The sequence below is a fragment of the Anopheles coustani genome, chromosome 2 (assembly GCF_943734705.1).
Source record: "Anopheles coustani chromosome 2, idAnoCousDA_361_x.2, whole genome shotgun sequence".
Lineage (NCBI taxonomy): Eukaryota > Metazoa > Arthropoda > Insecta > Diptera > Culicidae > Anopheles > Anopheles coustani.
In genome coordinates, this window is record NC_071289.1 from 72,304,782 (window position 1) to 72,322,756 (window position 17,975).

General features: G+C 47.1%; 1 protein-coding gene across 1 annotated transcript in view; it reads left to right on the top strand.

The window, feature by feature from the left end:
• Positions 1-14,754, top strand: part of LOC131267626 (zinc finger MIZ domain-containing protein 1) — a 119,755-nt gene extending 105,001 nt beyond the window's left edge. Inside the window, exons 3-13 of the mRNA XM_058270547.1 lie at positions 9,726-9,895; positions 9,940-10,055; positions 10,134-10,277; positions 10,460-11,618; positions 11,871-12,217; positions 12,297-12,512; positions 12,572-12,714; positions 12,790-13,296; positions 13,383-13,608; positions 13,672-14,247; positions 14,617-14,754. Of these exons, the coding sequence (XP_058126530.1) occupies positions 9,739-9,895; positions 9,940-10,055; positions 10,134-10,277; positions 10,460-11,618; positions 11,871-12,217; positions 12,297-12,512; positions 12,572-12,714; positions 12,790-13,296; positions 13,383-13,608; positions 13,672-14,247; positions 14,617-14,754 (3,729 nt within the window). The 5' untranslated portion in view covers positions 9,726-9,738. The remainder of the gene's footprint in view (positions 1-9,725; positions 9,896-9,939; positions 10,056-10,133; positions 10,278-10,459; positions 11,619-11,870; positions 12,218-12,296; positions 12,513-12,571; positions 12,715-12,789; positions 13,297-13,382; positions 13,609-13,671; positions 14,248-14,616) is intronic.
• The last annotated feature ends 3,221 nt before the right edge of the window (positions 14,755-17,975 follow it).

Genomic DNA, 17,975 nt, shown 5'->3' on the forward strand with positions numbered 1-17,975 from the left:
AATTTTCGACTAGCGCAGGCTTTTTTTCCACACGCGCAAACACGCATTGACGTTCGGTGTGCTAGACCAGTTACAGAAGTGGGTTTCAAACCACCGATAAATAATCAGCTCATCCGATTAAATGAGACCGAGTGTTACATCATGTACAACTCATTTCAATGATGCACCCATATGCCTCTCAATTTCCGACATTACTACCGGATAATCTTCCGATGATTTGCCACGCCGGGTCCCGGTGGGAAAAAAAGGACACCGTACGAAGGTCGAGTGTTTGTCTGCGTGTGACGATTTGCGACTCGCGCCGTTCGTCGGTGAGGGTTGAACTCGGGCTTTCTCTTCCTTTCTCGCAAATCGGCGCCGTGTGTGCGATGATGATGGTTTTGTGTATCTGAAAAGGACGAACAACAGAAGTTTTCATCCGAGCCGATCACTCTAGAGGAAGGAATTAACCTCACAATGGAAAAAAATGAATACAATTTACGAACGCAACAGAGCCTCGAAAGTACCGGAGGCGATGAGTGCATCGGTGAGTGGTCCCACGCGCACTTTCCCACCGAGGGTGGAAAATGATATTTTTCTCCTCGATTCCATCTCCACCTCGGAGAGTTGCGGAGTTTTCCCGTCCTTTCCATGCTACGAGTTTTCTCGAGTCACTCAGCGCGGCTGGCGAGAGTCTCTCTAATGCGGAAGGGAGAGAAAGAGAAACACTTCGCAGTACATAAGCCCCGCCACCCCACTCGGAAAGATAAAGTGTCAACCGGCAGATCCGCCGGAGAATGTCACCAACAGTTCCCTCCTCGTCGTCCTTGCACCCTCCGACACAAACCAATGCAGCCCGGTGAGGGGCGGGGAAAGGAAAACGTATTAAATATGTTTGTTCGGCTTTTGTGTCTCGGTTTCGGTTCCCTCGGCGCGCTGAGGAAGGGTCGACACATACATTTGCTGCCACCATCAGCATCGGGATACGTCTGTTTGTCTGTTTGTGTGTGAAAATGTTGCGACTGTGTTCGGTTTGTGTTTTCCCTGCCGAGCGACCAACCCACACGTGGGCTGATTTTCCGGGGGCAAACGGAAAGGACCGGCGGGGCCGGGGGCAATGTTTAGGAATATTTTTGGAAGTGTTTGGCTTTTTGCTTGATGTTTTGCTTTTCCCTTTGGGTTTGTGTGTGAGAAAAGGGCTTTGGTGAGTGATTTTTCTCACCCAGTCATTCACGCTCTCTCCCTTTCTCACCACTGTGTTGCATTCGCTCGCTCTCTCTCTCTCGCATACACACACTTGAAACCTTGTTAGAACGGTATTTGGCCGCTTTCCGCCGTTAGGGTAAATCACTACCGTGCGTTTTCCGAATCCTGTTCCACTTCCGCCAACGGTGTAGAGATTATGAAGGGCACCCACTCGGTGCGTGACCCGTCGGACCGGGGCGGGAAATGGGATCGGATCGGATGAGGATGAGTAGTGAAAATAAACTTAATATCCTTCCGAGGGTGCGTCGGGAGTGGAAGCCGAATTTTCCTATTACGGAAAGGCTCACCGGAAGGTGGATCGTCTGTGTGTGTGAGTGTGTCAAAGAAAAGACCACCGTGTGGCGAGTGCCAAAACGGGATCAAGGATATAATCAAAGATAATGTGAAATCATACCACCCGCTCTACCCCCCCCCCCCCCCCCGCCACCCCTCGAGGGGACGATTTTCCGGAGCCTCGACCTAAAAAACGAACGCATGTGAGAATGAAAGCCTCGGGGTTAGACCGTTGCTCCAGAAAGATACTCGCATCTCTACGCTTTTCTTCCTTTTTCTTACAAGAAAACGAAATTGATGGATTATGATATACCACAACGCTGAAAGCTCGTGGGGGAAAATCCGACGCAAGGAACCGTTTCGGACATTATATCATTTACATCTCACTAGAAAAGAAAATGGAGACAAAAAAACACCCACACCTACACACACACGTGTACATGTTTTAAAGCAGTTTTGATGGGCTGGAACAAAATTGAAATAATAAAAAAAAATCAAACGCTTTGGTGAATATCGAAAGAAGTGCTCATCGATGGGGAGTCGCGAAATTGTCGAGTTCGTTGATGTCTGGAGAGCCGGTGCTGTGTACAAGCAGCGGAAGGTGGTTTGATGCTCCCTTTTTTAAATAAAGCATCCCTTATGCTCCCCCCTCATCCCCACGATAGCCATCGTTCTTCGGCAATGGCTCCGGTCGTCACTTGAAACTCATTTTCCCGCAGGGAAATCAACGCGATTTATTCCCGCTCCTCGGAATAAGGGAGTGAAGGTTGGAAAATTTGACTTCCCGCCCTTCAAGCCTGTCCGCCCAATGGGATGGAATTTTGTCACCGAAATAAATTTAACTTGTTGCTCGAGCGAGCACCGCACGATGGTTGTTAATTTTTCGTTCGGAAAAAGGGGTGCACCGAATAAAAAGCAAGGTCCTAACTAAATTAAACACACTACCGAATGTGCGTTTTAACAGGGGATTTCAAGCGTGTTTTGAAACATTATTCATACGAAGTACGGAGTAACGCCTCATGATACCTTTTGTGTGATTTATGGTTCTCAACACTCATTTGTATTTCTCAAATACAAAACTACTGTCTAAGCAGAAAGATTCCTATTAAATACCACCCCTTACAGCTGTAAAATACTTGGATATGTTGCAAGTTTCATAAGCTTACGGTTAATAAATTCTTGTTCAATACAGAGTTCTTTAACACCAATAATGGAATCTGGTCACAACAACATGACTCAATTACTAATTAGTTGTTTACCTTTTTTGACAGCTATTCAATTTATCGCTATACACTTAAAAAACCATGATTTTCTACAATCTGTGGAAAATGTTTACCAGTAATGACAACAATAAAGCATTTTATTTAGCATTTTCTGATACGTTGGGGATCATTGAGCAAAATATAAGCAAATCCATGCTGCGTAATAATTGATACTCTACGGATTGGTAAATAATCTAATTGAACTCACCCGATAGCCTGCACGTCAGGGAAGTTGATCGTGCACCATAAACCAAGTGGAGTCATAATTGAACAATGTGATTATGTAAACATACACGCAAGCACGAGCCGTAGCCATAAGAGTTGTAAATCGGGCGTCAGTTTTATATGCATCTATTTTTCACCCACGGTTATCAATTCACCACTCCACTGGCTCCAAACAACTGACGCTTATTCCCAAACCCTCATACGAAGGGGCGTTCAGACTTTCATTGGTTTTTATGCTCCCAACCAGGGGATTTCAATGGATTGTCACCTGCAGCCTCCCCCCTAGGATGGCTTTTTACCGGGCACATTCTACAGCACGCCACCGGAAAAGGATCCCAACCGTGGATCCCTTTATTGTGGAACGTGTGTTTTTGTCCATATCATATTAATGTCAAAACCACGGACACCGCAGTCGACGCGAATGATGCGAATAATGTATAATTTATAATTAACATTTTCCTACATTAAATTACATTACAATCGCCACCAATCGGTGGACCCGCCATTGCCGAGTCCGTTTTTTCCCATCGATGATTTTATGGATGCTCCACTTCACCCGTTTGGACATATGCTCCCATCGGAGGCGAAGTGTGGTCCCTCTTTAGCTGAGGAGAAGAGAGGGAGTTTGGAAGGCTCAATTGCCAGGAATGGAAATTTGGTTACCTCTACTCTAACCTGTCCCAAAGGTGTGTTTACGTGTGATTTTTGCCCCCCCTCTCTCTCTCTATCTATCTATATATGATTCACATCACCTACCTGTCACATCGGATTTACATCGGGTAGCTATTTAACGCTTTATCACGCGGAGCTCGGTAGGTGGGGGCAGCGTAATGATAAATTAACTCCAGCTTTTCCCTCCGCGTGCATCAAACGAGTGTGGTTTCTCGCTCGGAAGTGCATGTTGTTTTTAGTACGGATCAGAAAAATAAAATCAAGCAGATACAAAATATCACCCCCGAGTGCCGAAACCGTTCAAATGAGGGCAATGGGGGATGTTTTAAATAACATTATACCCCTCGGTACATACAAGGACGTTCATTGTGTGCGCCCGTTTCGAGAGCAGGATTCGACAGGGAGCGCATCCGCAATCGAACCATGTCTCCGGCCTTTTCCCCGGGATGGAAACCCCGGCATCGAACAAGGATTGGCCAGGTGGGGACATTGTTTGGCAACATTTAAACACTCGCACCGAGACGCAAATAGTCTAAATGTTGCTCTCGTAAATCATAATCTAATTTTAATTTTGTGTCACCTCTGCCGAAAGGAAACGCAGCGCCAAGGCGTGAACGCTTACGCCTGTCGGTGCGCTGGGGTAAAAACCGATACTGAATATTTTAATTAAAACAACAAACCACCCGGGAGTATTGGAAACGACGCGGCATGCGCAATCGAACGTTGGGTGTAAATTGAAATGAGGGCGAATTAAAATGCGTTATTTCAGAGGGTACAACTTTTCATTTTCTAATAAATCAATGTACCAATCTATAATGTTTAAAAATATTACAGGTTTTTAAACCAAATCTTAAATTTCAAGAGAAGGAGAAACAAGTAGTTAGTCAATCATTATCACCGAATGTTCTATTTTGTTGATCAGCTCGATCGCGGCCATAACTTTAGTAAAGCAGATAACTGTCGTACGCCAACACACGTTCATAGTATTCGACCCATTTGGTGACCTCTCAGACCCGTATCATTACCCTTTTGGGCTGTACAATAATGTGCTCAGGCATCCGTTACGTAGAATGCGAGAAAGGTATACAGAATAATGGAGCGGATGGGGAAATAGGTTGCTCCCCATCAACAGTCATCGAAAACTATGGAAAAAACATAAACAAATTTTCAGTTGGTTTTTTTTTATTCATAGCTGTTTACTATCTTATTTACTCTTGTTTCCTTTTTTTTCTCAAACGTATCTTTTTTATTTAAAGTGTGGGGTCGTGCGAATAACCATCATGAATTTTCCCCTTATTTTCCACATGTGTTTGTTCATCTTCATCCTCCGCAGGGCCAAGTGTCGAGATGCCAATGGTGGTGTTTTGTGGTGACGGTTGGAACGGTTGTTGCTTTATTTGCATTATTGTTATCATTTTTCATATAAAGCGGGCTGCCGCTTGTTTTTCTCGCCCGTTTCCCCCCCCCCCCCCCCCCATCGTCTGCCGTAACATGGTCGCTTGCTCTGCGCCAAACGAACCGGCCAACCGACGGCTTCCCATTGCGCTTCCCGATTTTCGCAGCAAGCGCCATAAATTGACTCCATATTGTAATGCGATTATAATAAAAATGAAATTGAACGAAAACGATTAACTCCGTGCATTGCTTCGCCATGTCGGTCAACGGTGGATCGGGTAAGGGTTGGAACTGAACACATTATGTGGAATGGTGCAGGTCAGTGCTGCCCTTGGGATGCAAAAAACAAAACCCTTGGCAGCGGTACGGGCGAAAGTTTGTCGAGCTGAAACCGGGTGTTGCTCCAAAAATAAAATTTAAAACATAATAAAGCTGTAAAAAGTGCAGTAGAAGGTTGGGAGGGTGGCGAGGAAATTAACGAAAAACGAACATAACCGCATAGACAAACAACGACTAAAAAATCATGAGAGTGTAAAAGAAGAATATGTTAAATAAAATACAGAAAAGCAACATTTAACTCGATGGTAGAACGACAAAAATGCTCCACATGCAAAGCACGAATGCGTGAAATCGAACCCACTGATAACTGTTCCGTGGCGTCACCTGCATGTTGGTGGGTGTAGGGGAAAAGTAAATAGCACTGTAGAAGGAAGGAGTAACAGGCGCCCTTCTGCCACTTCCGTGCAATCAACAAATTTCAGATCAGTGATCCAAACGCGATTGACGCGTACCTTTCTGGGGTTGGTTTAAACAAAGTTTGTGAAGTCTGACCGCAAAAAAGATGGAAGAATCAAGCGTTTTCGAACAGTAAACTGTCATGAAGTAATTTTGAAATGCGTTGGAAAATAAATTTAAGTAAACAAACAATAAAAAAACATAACTTAATCTGTGAAATTAGATTTTCATGACTTGAAACTCATGACAGAACTTTTCCGAGTAATAGTGTACTAACAATTCATGTACGCAAAAGGGAAAACGTGTAATAAGCCCTTAATAGAGATGGCATGACCGGAGACGTTCTTTACGCCAAAGAAATACACTATTTTTTTATGAATGTAAAGTAAAGCGTCAAATTCAATAGTATATTTGTCAAAAGTCATGAATCTTATGCTATATTTACTGGTTCTGTCTAAAATGATGATCTACATGTTATGTGTTTTGAAATGATTGTAAAACGTTTAAAATAAAGTTTAAGCTATTACATAATTCATTTCCTCCCGTTTTACGTGGACGTTAAAAGAAGAAGAATTGCTATTGCGTGGTTTTATACAAAATGTAACATCATATGACCTTCGAAGGAACTTTGCCAAACAGAAATCCGCAAACTTATCAATCCGTTCAGTAAACAAAGCTGGAGTTTGGAGCGTTGCCGCCCGTCCGGGGTGCCACCTATCGGAAGCACTCGTACATGCCGATTAAACGGACCTTTCCACAGTCCCTGCGTGGCTGACCTCATTCACTTCCATCACCTTGCTTTTTGCCTCCCCTTCGTCCTATCTCCCTCGTTCTCTTTGTCGATATGCATGCTAAAACCCGGTGCGCCCAATTCTGCTTCCCATCGGCGCTTTTCCATCGGCGTCAGCAGCATCGCCATCGCTCCACCGCCACCGTCGCAGTCCAGTCATTAACAGCACTGGCAGCAAATACACGGGCAGCTCCACAACCCCCGATGGGGTGGGGGAACCACGATTCGCCGAAAAAGCCTGAATGAATGATGCGCGCGGTGGTCAAACCGACGGCACTTTTAACCTGAATTAATTTTCAACGGTCGCGGTACGGAAGTATGGTGCGGCGGGTCGACCGAGGAAGCCCTCATTACCATCTTTCACTTCGCCGTCATCTCCGCGTTCCCTTGGTCCGTGGCCCAGCTCTCCTCGTCCCTCCTGCCAGCCCGAAATATGACGCGATGGACGCGGAAAACAGTCGCCTCGCGATCTCGATTTAATTTATAAATAATATTGCCTCAGTGTGGATGCGGATTTGGCCGGTTCGGGGCGTCGGGGTTTGGAGGGTTGGTTGGTTGGTTGGTTCCCCCTGTGCTCCCTTTCCCACACGGCATCCAAAAACGCCACGTTTACCATCCAACCGCTCCACCTCGCCTCGCCTCGCCCGGGACGTCGAATTATTTATCCGGACCGATCCGATGGCCAAAATGCGCGTCCGATGGCGACGCCGCTTTCGATTGGTTGTGTCTGTTGGCCCAGTGTCGGTGCGTGTGTATCCATTTCCAATTCGTGTATGCCTTTTATTTTTTGTTGTTGTTGTTGTCTTTCTTTCGTTTTGCGCCTCTTCAAACACCCCGGTTGATTTGCGCTTCCCATTTCTCGCGAGCGCGCGCGCGCCCGAAATTCCGTACATAACATCATTTGCGCCCAAAATCGTGTGTGCGGTTGTGCTATCTGTGTTTTTCCGCGGGAATGGAGCGGCCACAAACACACATACACACACGTTAGGGTGGTGTAGGGTTGCCGTGGTCAACAATTTTGGAACGGCGCAACACTTCGACTCGCGGCGCGTCGAGCGGATAAGCGGTGGAGAAAACATTAAACGCGATGAGCAGAGCACAACAACCGGCTCGGTGCGTTTGTCTTACTTTTTATTTTCCACATCGTTGTGTTGTTCAAACCACCAACTACTCACACCGTTTCCCCCATATGTGCCATTTTCATCATTCCCAGTGCGGGAAAGCGGTGCAAGGTGGTGGCTGTTAAACCGTTTACAAAATATTGGATCGACGAAAAGCCGTCGTCGAAGCGGTCGTACTGCCCTTCGGCCAACGTACCGTACCACACACGCACATACGCTTACAGCTCGGGAAAAATGTTGGTTTTCCCCCCTCTCCGTCGTGCGGTACCGCACGGTTTACCCTCGGGCGCCCCGTTACGCAGTCATGCACATAATGTACTGGAAGGCGGCAAGTGTGGCTGGAGTTGATTTTTGCCACCTGCCTGCTACCGAAGCGGAGGATGGGCAAACCACGGTGGGAAAATTCATCTCAGGGGACACGGGACGCTATCGAGGGGTGGGGAAAATTTAGCGAAACGAAGTATTAATAGACGAGCTTGTTTATGCCCTTTTCCGATCGGCCAAGTCGGCGATTGTAATTATTACTGGCGAGCGAGTTGCGGATGCGTTCCGTTCCGTACTTCTGGGAAACAGTATTCCTGTTTCGTTGCAGTATTTGCCGCACAAATGTAGCATCTTCTAACGGTCATTTTTTTTCTCTGTCTATTTATAGGTAAGCTCCACAACTTATGCGTTGATTGGTGGAAAACGGTTAGCGATCCCCGTAATTACAGTGAGTGAGAACCGGATTTTCTAATAAACTAAATTATGCAACTTCTGAATGTAATGATACAGTTTGCATTTAAATTAGATAAACACAAATTTGCCCTTTTCTTAAATCGTAACTGTTTCATGAGTTAATTGTTTAAACAAAATAAAGTTTTATAGACCTAGTCAAACACAAATTAAAGCGCTCACACACAAACTTTGATAGAACCCTTATAATTGTCTGTTTAAAAAGCTAAACAATGACACAAAAACCTGGATAAGTTGAACTCGAAAAGCATAATACATTGGTATTTATTACTATCAGCATCGGTGTATCTATTACTATCAGCAAAATATACTACACACTTTATAATTATTATGGGAAAAATTATATAATAATTTGTCAATTGTATTCTACACTTTCAACATTTTGTTTTAGATAATCTATACATCAAAACATAGAAATCAAATTTAATAACTAGTCAAAACTTAACTCTATCCAAAGTAATTTTCCAAAATTATGTAAAATAGCTCTTTAGCTATTGAGTTAGAACTATTGCATATGAAGAACTCAAATGTAAAGTGTTTTTCATTTAAGACCGAAAACGTGTGACGCTAGTGGGCGTTTATCTTTATTCATCGTTAAATATTTCAAACAAAGATTGAAATCCTATTTCTCAAAATGACCAATGTCCGGTTGCATGGATAAGGTATTTTGCAGGAATTAAAATAAGTTTCATGGTGTACTAGATTGAAATTTATTTTATCTTATTATTCGGCTTATCTTTGAATCGCTCCTTCCTATTCATTACTAAACCTTGGTCTTTGTTGCTTCCCTGAACGCCTCCGCATGATTGTTTTGCTACCCACAACCATCGGAATTTTCACCGACCGTGTGACCTTTTCTACCCCGGTCGACTTTTCCGGAAGGTAGAGAAGATTTCCCAACTTACATGCCCACGCAACCCATGGTTGGTTTGGCGCGAGGGCAAACAGACAGTGCCGCTTCTGGTAGACATCTTTATTAATTCCTTTTTGTCGTTTTTCTGTTGTATTGCCCGCAGTGGGTAGGACAAAGGATCCCTATGAGCTAGCCTCTTTGTGGGGCATTTTTCACACTAATACACCCAAGTTGGATTTCCTCGGCACGCAGTCGAGCTGAAGCTAAAATTAGTCACGCAGAAGAGGAAGCAAAATGGCTCTCGGGTGCCATGGTTGGAGGCGCATGAAGCTGACGTCAGGACTCTGACGGATGACGTCAACGGAATGCCGGACTGTCGCATGGAACTGATCACACGCCTCGTCGTTCCCTCTTTGCAGCAATGGCTGAGGAATGAGTGCCCAGGGGGGCTCCCTAGGGGCTCCAACATTGGGTGATCGTCGATCTCCTTACATTGGAGGCTATCCCGACATTCAGCAGCATCAGCAGCAGCAACAGCACCAGCAGTTGCACAATCAACACCACGGTAAGCGGCTTAATACAGACGCACGTAGTACGCGTGTGACCAAATCCTAATTGGTTCTTCCTTCACAGAGTACCATCGTGGAACACTCCATCCGGACGCTGCGGCCGGCTACCTGGATGTGAAGCAGCAACAGCAGCATCAGCAACTTCAGAAAGGATACGCCAAGCAGCAGGCACAAGCGCAAGCAGCTGCAGCAGCTGCAGCCGCCGCAGCAGCCGCCGCAGGTCAGCAGCATCCTCAGCAGCAGCAGCAGCAACAGCAGCAACACCAACACCGGTCACGTGCTGCCGCCGTTAGCCAAAGTGCTGGCGCCGGCGGGCAGCAGCATCCAGGTTTCAACAGTCAAAGTATGGTCGCCGCTGCTGGCGGACAGCAGGGTAACATGGACGTAGGATATAATCCACAGGTAAATCATATGTAGTACAATGACGTACAGACGTTAGCAAAATAGGGACAACAACTCACACTCGATTTTAATTTTTTAAAGCCTTATCTTTTTAAGCCATTATTTTTAGAATTTAATATTTTTTTACAGCTAAAATATATATCCTCTCACGTGTATTTTGCCTTTTCCTTATTCTATAACAGATGAACAACATGGCGATGCACTCGCAGTCGTCCTGGAACCAGATGAACGGCATGAACCAAATGGGCGGAATGGGCCAGATGAACGGGATGAACCAGATGGGTGGTGGAGTGGGAGGAGGCGGCGGTGGAATGGGACCAATGAGTCAGATGGGGTCCGGCGGGGGTGGCGGAATGGGTGGTGGCGGTGGTGGCGTCGGCGGTATGCCGATGAACCAGATGAACGCCATGAACGGGATGGGTGGAGGAGGCGGCGGTGGAGGTGGCGGAGGCTACGGAAGGCATCACCAGCAGATGAACCCGATGGCGCAGATGATGAACATGGGCATGGGCATGGGTGGCGGACCGGGCGGGGGACAGATGGGTCCGGGCGGGGGCGGTGGTGGTCCCGGTATGAACGGTATGGCGGCGCAGATGGGCGGCATGAACCCGCTGAGCCAGATGAACCAGATGTCGCCGATGTCGAAGATGCAGGGCATGGCCAACGGGTACCCGCAGCACCCGCGCCGGATGGCCCCGTACCCGAACCCGCAGATGCAGATGGCCCAGAAGCGCTCCATGTACGGCATGGGCCCGGGAGGTGGTGGTATGCCGGGCGCCGGTGGACAGTTCCCGCAGCATCAGGCCGCGGCGGCCGCAGCAGCAGCAGCCGCCGCCGCCGGAGTTCCTCTGCCGATGCAGGCCGGCGCCGGCTACGGTCGTCACGGGCCGATGGGTCCGATGAACTACCGGGGCGGACCTCCGATGATGCAGCAGCGGCAAAACACGCCACCCTACGGTGGACCCGGAGTTGGTGTTGGGGTCGGTGTGGGAGTCGGAGCTGGTGGACCGGTAGTCGGTGCCACCGGCGGTCCAGGACCGGGAGGTGGAGGACCCGGCGGTATGGTGGGTCACCAGCAGACGCAAGCTCAGCAGCAGCATCACCAGCAGCATCCGAATCCACATCAGCAGGCGCAGCAGCAGCAACAACAGCAGCAACAGCAGGCGCAGCAGCAGTATTACAACACGGGCTACCAGAACATGCAGGGGTACCAGCCCGACATTCGCATGAACTTCCAACACAGTCCGGTGCCCGGGAACCCGACGCCACCACTCACACCCGCTTCTTCCATGACCCCCTACATCAGTCCCAATCCGGACGTGAAGCCAAACATACCACAGAGTGAGTATAAATTGTTCAATAAACGCGACAGTTCATCACTCACACTTTGGCGAACCAGGTTCTCTGCAAGAAATTGCTAGAAAAGCTTGTCAGACATTGGTACTACAATTCTGTAGGATCTACAGTTGAATATATAACACTTACCGGCGGGAAATCTGATTCACAGTGATGAGCTCGTAAACTAATGTCGCTTCAGAGAATGCAGCCGCTAACGATTTCCCTGTCTATCATTGTTTTTTTTTTTCAACCTAGAAGACGAAGAGCTGCGGCTGACGTTCCCGGTGCGAGACGGCATCCTGCTGCCCCCGTTCCGGCTCGAGCACAACCTCGCCGTCAGCAATCACGTGTTCCAGCTGAAGTCGACCGTCTACAACACGCTCATGTGCCGGCCGGATCTCGAGCTGCAGCTGAAGTGTTTCCACCACGAAGACCGCCAGATGAACACGAACTGGCCGGCGAGTGTGCAGGTGTCGGCCAACTCCACGCCGCTCGAGATCGACCGGGGCGACAACAAGAACACGCACCGGCCGCTCTACCTGAAGCAGGTGTGCCAGCCGGGCCGAAACACCATTCAGATCACCGTCAGCACGTGCTGTTGTGTAAGTGTGCCCAGCGTCAGACTTACCTTTGAACATTGGACTAACCGTTCCGGATCTACGCCGCTTTTCCCTTCCACAGTCGCACCTGTTCGTGCTGCAGCTGGTGCATCGACCGTCGGTTAACCATGTGCTGCATACGCTTCTGAAGCGCAACCTACTGTCCGCCGAGCAGGCGGTGGCCAAAATCAAGCGCAACTTCGCCGTCAGCCACGCAACGAATCCAAATCAGCCGCTGGGCGGCCCGGGTGCGGACAAGGATCCACTGGCGGTGGAATCGTCGGCCACATCCGCTAAGGTAAGTTGGGCGGAAGGATGTGCAGGTTGGCATGGACCTAACAGTGTCTTTCGTTGCAGGTTTCCCTCAAGTGTACCATCACCTCCAAGCGGATAACGCTTCCGGCTCGCGGTCACGACTGCAAGCACATCCAGTGCTTCGACCTGGAAGCGTATCTAGCGCTCAACTGCGAGCGAGGCAACTGGCGGTGTCCTGTGTGCAAGTGAGTGTCGATTAGGACTCTTTCCTCTGACGATGTTTATAACCGTTTGTGTCACTTTTTCTTCAACCTCCGCAGTAAACCAGCGCTTACCGAAGGGCTTGAGATCGACCAGTACATGTGGGCTATATTGAACACACTCAACTCGTCGAACACCCCGAACGGCATGGACACGGAAGAGGTCATCATCGATGCGCAAGCCAACTGGCGAGCGATCAAACCACCCGGTGGCGTCAGCAATCCCAACCTCGGTGGCAGTCTCAATCCGCAGCAGACACCCCAACAGCAACAGCAGCAGCAGCAGCAGCAACAGCAACAACAGCATCCCCAACAGCAGCAACATCCACAGCAGCAACCACCACAAGCGCAACCACCGGAACCGAGTGGCAATGGGCGGGTAGGTTCTGGCACACCTGGTCTACCCGTCATCAAGCCGGATCCGGACGGTGCGGATGCGAAGCATTTCAGCAAGGTGATGTCACCAGGCTCCACCTCGTTACCGACTTGGGACAACATGAACGCGATGAGTCCATACATGAGCCCGGACATGAGCTCAATCGCGAGTGGAAGCATGATGGGATCGAAGTAAGTTTCAAGACAAATTCCTGATCCTTGGCCCTATTTGCCGACCGAACAATGTCTGACCCTCTACTCCCTTTTTTACTGTTTAGTTACAATCGAACACCGCAGTACGATTCGTACGGAAATCCGATCATCAAGCAGGAACCAGGCACGCCAGGTGGCAGCAACGCCGGTGGACCAGGCAGTGTGGGCAACAACGGACCGGGCACACCGGTCGGTGGCGACTTCCACGGTGGAAACCCGCTCGCCCATTTAAGCGACTCCGTGAACTCGTTGGATCCGCTCAACGCCATGGAGAAATCCCTGAACGATCAGGTAAGTACCATCGCATCTGGAGTTTCTCCGAGGACATATCTAACGACGCTGTCGCTCGTACAGATGCCCCACACACCACACACACCGCACACCCCGGGTGGTGGAAACTCCTCCGGACATCCCATGACCCCCGGCGGACCACCGAGTGTACCGCCGGCCAACGACAACAACTCCAACCCGCAACAGCAGCAGTCCACGGCGAACAACAACGGTGGCTCGGGAGGCCCCGGAAACAACGGTGGTCCCAACATGAACGGGGGCAGCAGTGGCAACAACGGCATGCCGAGTCACAGCCCTGGCAATGGCGGGCACAACAACATGCAGCTGCACTCACCCCAACAACAGCAGCAGCACCAGCAGCAACAGCATCCGGGAATGGGTCTCGGTCCAAACAACCCGGCGGCGAACATTATGAACTCGCCTCAGAGCCTCATGAACTCACCGCAGAACATGATGAACTCGCCGCAAAGCATGATGCAGCAGCAGCAGCAGCAAAATCTCCTCTCGCTTGGCTCGATGATGGGCCAGCAGCAAAGCCATCAGAACGCACTGGCCGGACTAACCGATGTCGATCTGCCGGCAGATCTCAACTTCGACCCGGCGGCCGTCATTGAGGGCGAAGGGGGCAACGATCTTAACGTAAGTATCCTATAATTTCTCTCCGGTTAGCTAGTAGCATGGAGTGAAACGGTTTCCTTCGACCCCTGGTTTTATGCAATCTATGTCCATGCTAGTATATAATCCAGCTAGAACGCTACCAAATTAAATTTTTTTTCGTGAGATAGGTTTAAACTTTAATTCACACAATTCAAATTTAACGAAAATACGCAAAATTATTTTTAATTATTTGAAAAGGAATTTTAAAGCAAATTAAACTGAACATTGAAGTAAAATACTTTGCTCATACAATAATTTAATCGAATCGATTAGGATTCTTAGCCGAAGAGTTTAGTGACAAGACTTCGAAAGAGTTTAAAATCATTAACATTTGGTCTTCTTCTCTTACAGCTGCTACCGGACAATGGAATCGTTGATCCGATGGAATTGCTCTCCTACCTGGATCCACCGGATCTGAACACGCCCCCCTCGAGCGGTTCGAGCAACAACGCCAACAGCGACGACATCCTCGCGGCCCTGTTCGACTAAGAAGTGCAACCACTGCAAAACGCCGGATACCGCTGCCGGATGCATAATCACAAGGGGTAGCAAACTAGGGCAACCCGTGGACCCGCTCGCCTTTTTTGTATTCTGTTAGTTTGTACACAGTATATTAGTTCCAAGCGCAACGCAACGAAGGTTCGTCAGGCGGACGCGGACATTCCTCGGCCTACCAGGCACCGCCGTTGGTGGTGATGGCTGTGGGTTGGCACGGACAGCTGTTGCTAGCGGGGGAGCTAGGAGATAGGATAGGGTAGTCGATAGTCGAAGGGGGCATTTTTTCGTTCCTCTCCCTTCCCGGACGCAACGCTGCCGTTCCCAGCACAGCCCGATGGTCCGAGAACCATCCCCACCGATGAGGTCGCGCCGGCCTTCGTTACGGGGTTTTTTTTAGAGTGTAGACGGAAAGAGGTGTCTATTTTACCACCTTGTTCGGTTTTAGTAAAGGTGATGTGTACAGGATTGAGAGAGAGAAAGAGAGAGAGAGAGCGCGAGAGAGACAGAGGGAGTGAGTTTAATTCGAATGAATGGCAGTGGTCTCAGGACGAAGTGGCAGGGCTTAGCAAACACAGCATCTAACGTACCAGGTACTCGCATCGCACACCTAGCTTCCCTTCCGAAGGCGCCCATCTGGCGTGCGGATGTTCGGCAAAGGTGTACTCCTAAGTAGCAGCAAAGTGAAGCAACACACACAAGAAAACCCACACAATGGAGCCAACACAAACATCCTAGGTTCCGTTGTGTACGTTGTTCGTTATCCTTTTAGTTGTATGTTTTATTTTATTTTACTATATGCGTTTTTCGTCGCATCCAAAAAGTCAATCCTACTCAACTTCCCACAAAGATTTAAAAAAAAACATGGAACGGCTATAAACGCGTAAAAAGCGATTAGTGGTTCGTCCGAACTTTGTGTCACGATCGCTCGTGCCCGATCGGATCTAACCGGAAACACCGGAACACCGAGCAAGGCAGCCAATTTGTACAGTATAAACATAGCCGACTAGAGATATGTCCAACAGTTGCAACAAACAAAGAGCAAATGGAAAAAATAGTACACGCGGGAATAAGGGAACCCTTCCCCTTTATAACCTCTAAACGCTCCCACAAAAGACCGATCAGCTCAGACTGCATGTTTGGACTTGTGTTTTGGATGTAAGAAGCATTATTTATTTCCTAGAGATCGTTTACACCTTTTTTTTTTGTTTGCTACATGCGAGCAATTATTTATTTTTATTCCTTATTTTAAATTATCGCCCGTGTCCTCTTTGTAAATTTGTGTTGTCTATGTTGTACATTTAGCAACTTTTAGCCGTTAACCACCAACGTCACCAATTGGCTCTGTTTTATAGAGAGCGAAAGAGAGAGAGAAAGAAAGCGATAAAGGTGAAGAAAACGTGTTAGAGAAAGGTAGCGTACGGGAAGGAGCTGTAGAAAGAATGTATTTGCGTGCATGTGTGAATGGAGGGAATCCTACTGGGAGGGAAAGTGTAAAATGTTTATTTAGAAAGGGTGATTGTTTATTGCTAAGCTTAAGTCTTAATCGTGTACGAAGTTACGTACCAGCATGGAATGGTAGTGTGCAACAGAGATAGAGCAAGCGAGGGAAACAGTGGAAGGGAAACATAAAAGTAAGTGAAAAGTGAAAAAGGTAAAAAACACTGGAGGGTGGAAAGGAAACAAAAATGAAACATGTTACATTAAATGATACTAAATTTTAAATACAACAAAACGACAAACCCAAGAAAATTAATCAAAAGTGTACAAAAGAAAGGTAACATACTAATAACGAAATTTCAACGTAAGTAAGACAACCACACATACACAAACACTCACATAAACTCATAACACAGTACAGAGATACACAAAACAAATACAAACACCCACACTCATGAAGTAAAAATCACCACTAAATGCATAAAGTCAAACAATTAACTACGAACTCAAAAGCGTATAGAAAAAAACCCAGAGACATACAACACGGAAACGAAATGACAAACAGACTAGTACGATAATGGTAAAGCTTAGCAAATTATGATTCCATAACCTATCGATACGAAACAAACCTCGAAACAAGGCGGTACCGGAAGCGGCAGAAGAATATGGAAGTTTATGATCCGGTCCGCTAACTCACCCATCAAATCCAACTCATACATTGTGTCATTTACATTCAATTGATTACCACTTCGATGAGATGAAAAGTAGAGTTAAAGGCGAATGGAAAAGATGTACACAAACACATCCACACACAAAAACACACACAAACACTCATACACACAAACAAGATGGACCCAAAAGAAGGAAACAAAAAGATTACTTGAAGTACGCTATAATAGTTGACATGCCAGTAGAAGGTGATAGGAAGTGATACTGGAGTAACAATGGAACACTAATAAATGAATTGAACATAATAAAGAAATGAAAAAATACACATATAAAAAATAAACTCAAGAAAAACGTTATAATTTGAACGAGTTCGTGTTTTTCACTATCCCCACTATAGCCACATTTTTGGATCGTTTCAGCTTTGCTTAAAAGGAGGCAATCATTCTTGCTACTGTCAAAAGTCCTTCAAATCAGTTGGATCAAATTAGCTGTATAAAAAGCAGCTTCGTCTCATTTAAACACATCTTCAACCATCCCGATCCTTTTTCTTTCTATGTTTTCTGCACATTCTGCATTGTTCTTAACGCTTTTCTCGATGACAATAATCGGTAACCGTCTAAGCTAGAAGATACCCTCTAAACTATGACGGGAACGGGGTTATGAAACTGTGTTATTTACTATCTATTGTTATGTGAAACTCAATAAATTTTAAGTAAGTTACCAGCAACGCACCGCAGGTCTTGTTTCAGTATATCAAGCATGATAAAAAAAATAAGAAGGAGATAAAAATAACAAGGCTAGTTGTAGCATTTAAATATAATGTGCGAAAATTTTGGTTTTGGTACAATTTTCTAACGTCAACTGGAGTTAACATAACTCATCTCCCAACGGGAACTAATTATCTCGAAATAAATTTGGCGGTTAAACAAAATGGTGGCTGATGCGATCGCAATGATTGAGATCTCTCTCACAAACTATCGTTTTCTCGCTCGTTTACCGTTATGTTACTAAGGGAAAACATTGCACTGAGCGGTCTGTACCTGATAAATCCCATCCTTACTGACCTGGTTCATTGCACTTATGCACATTCGCTCTCGTGAGCGTCA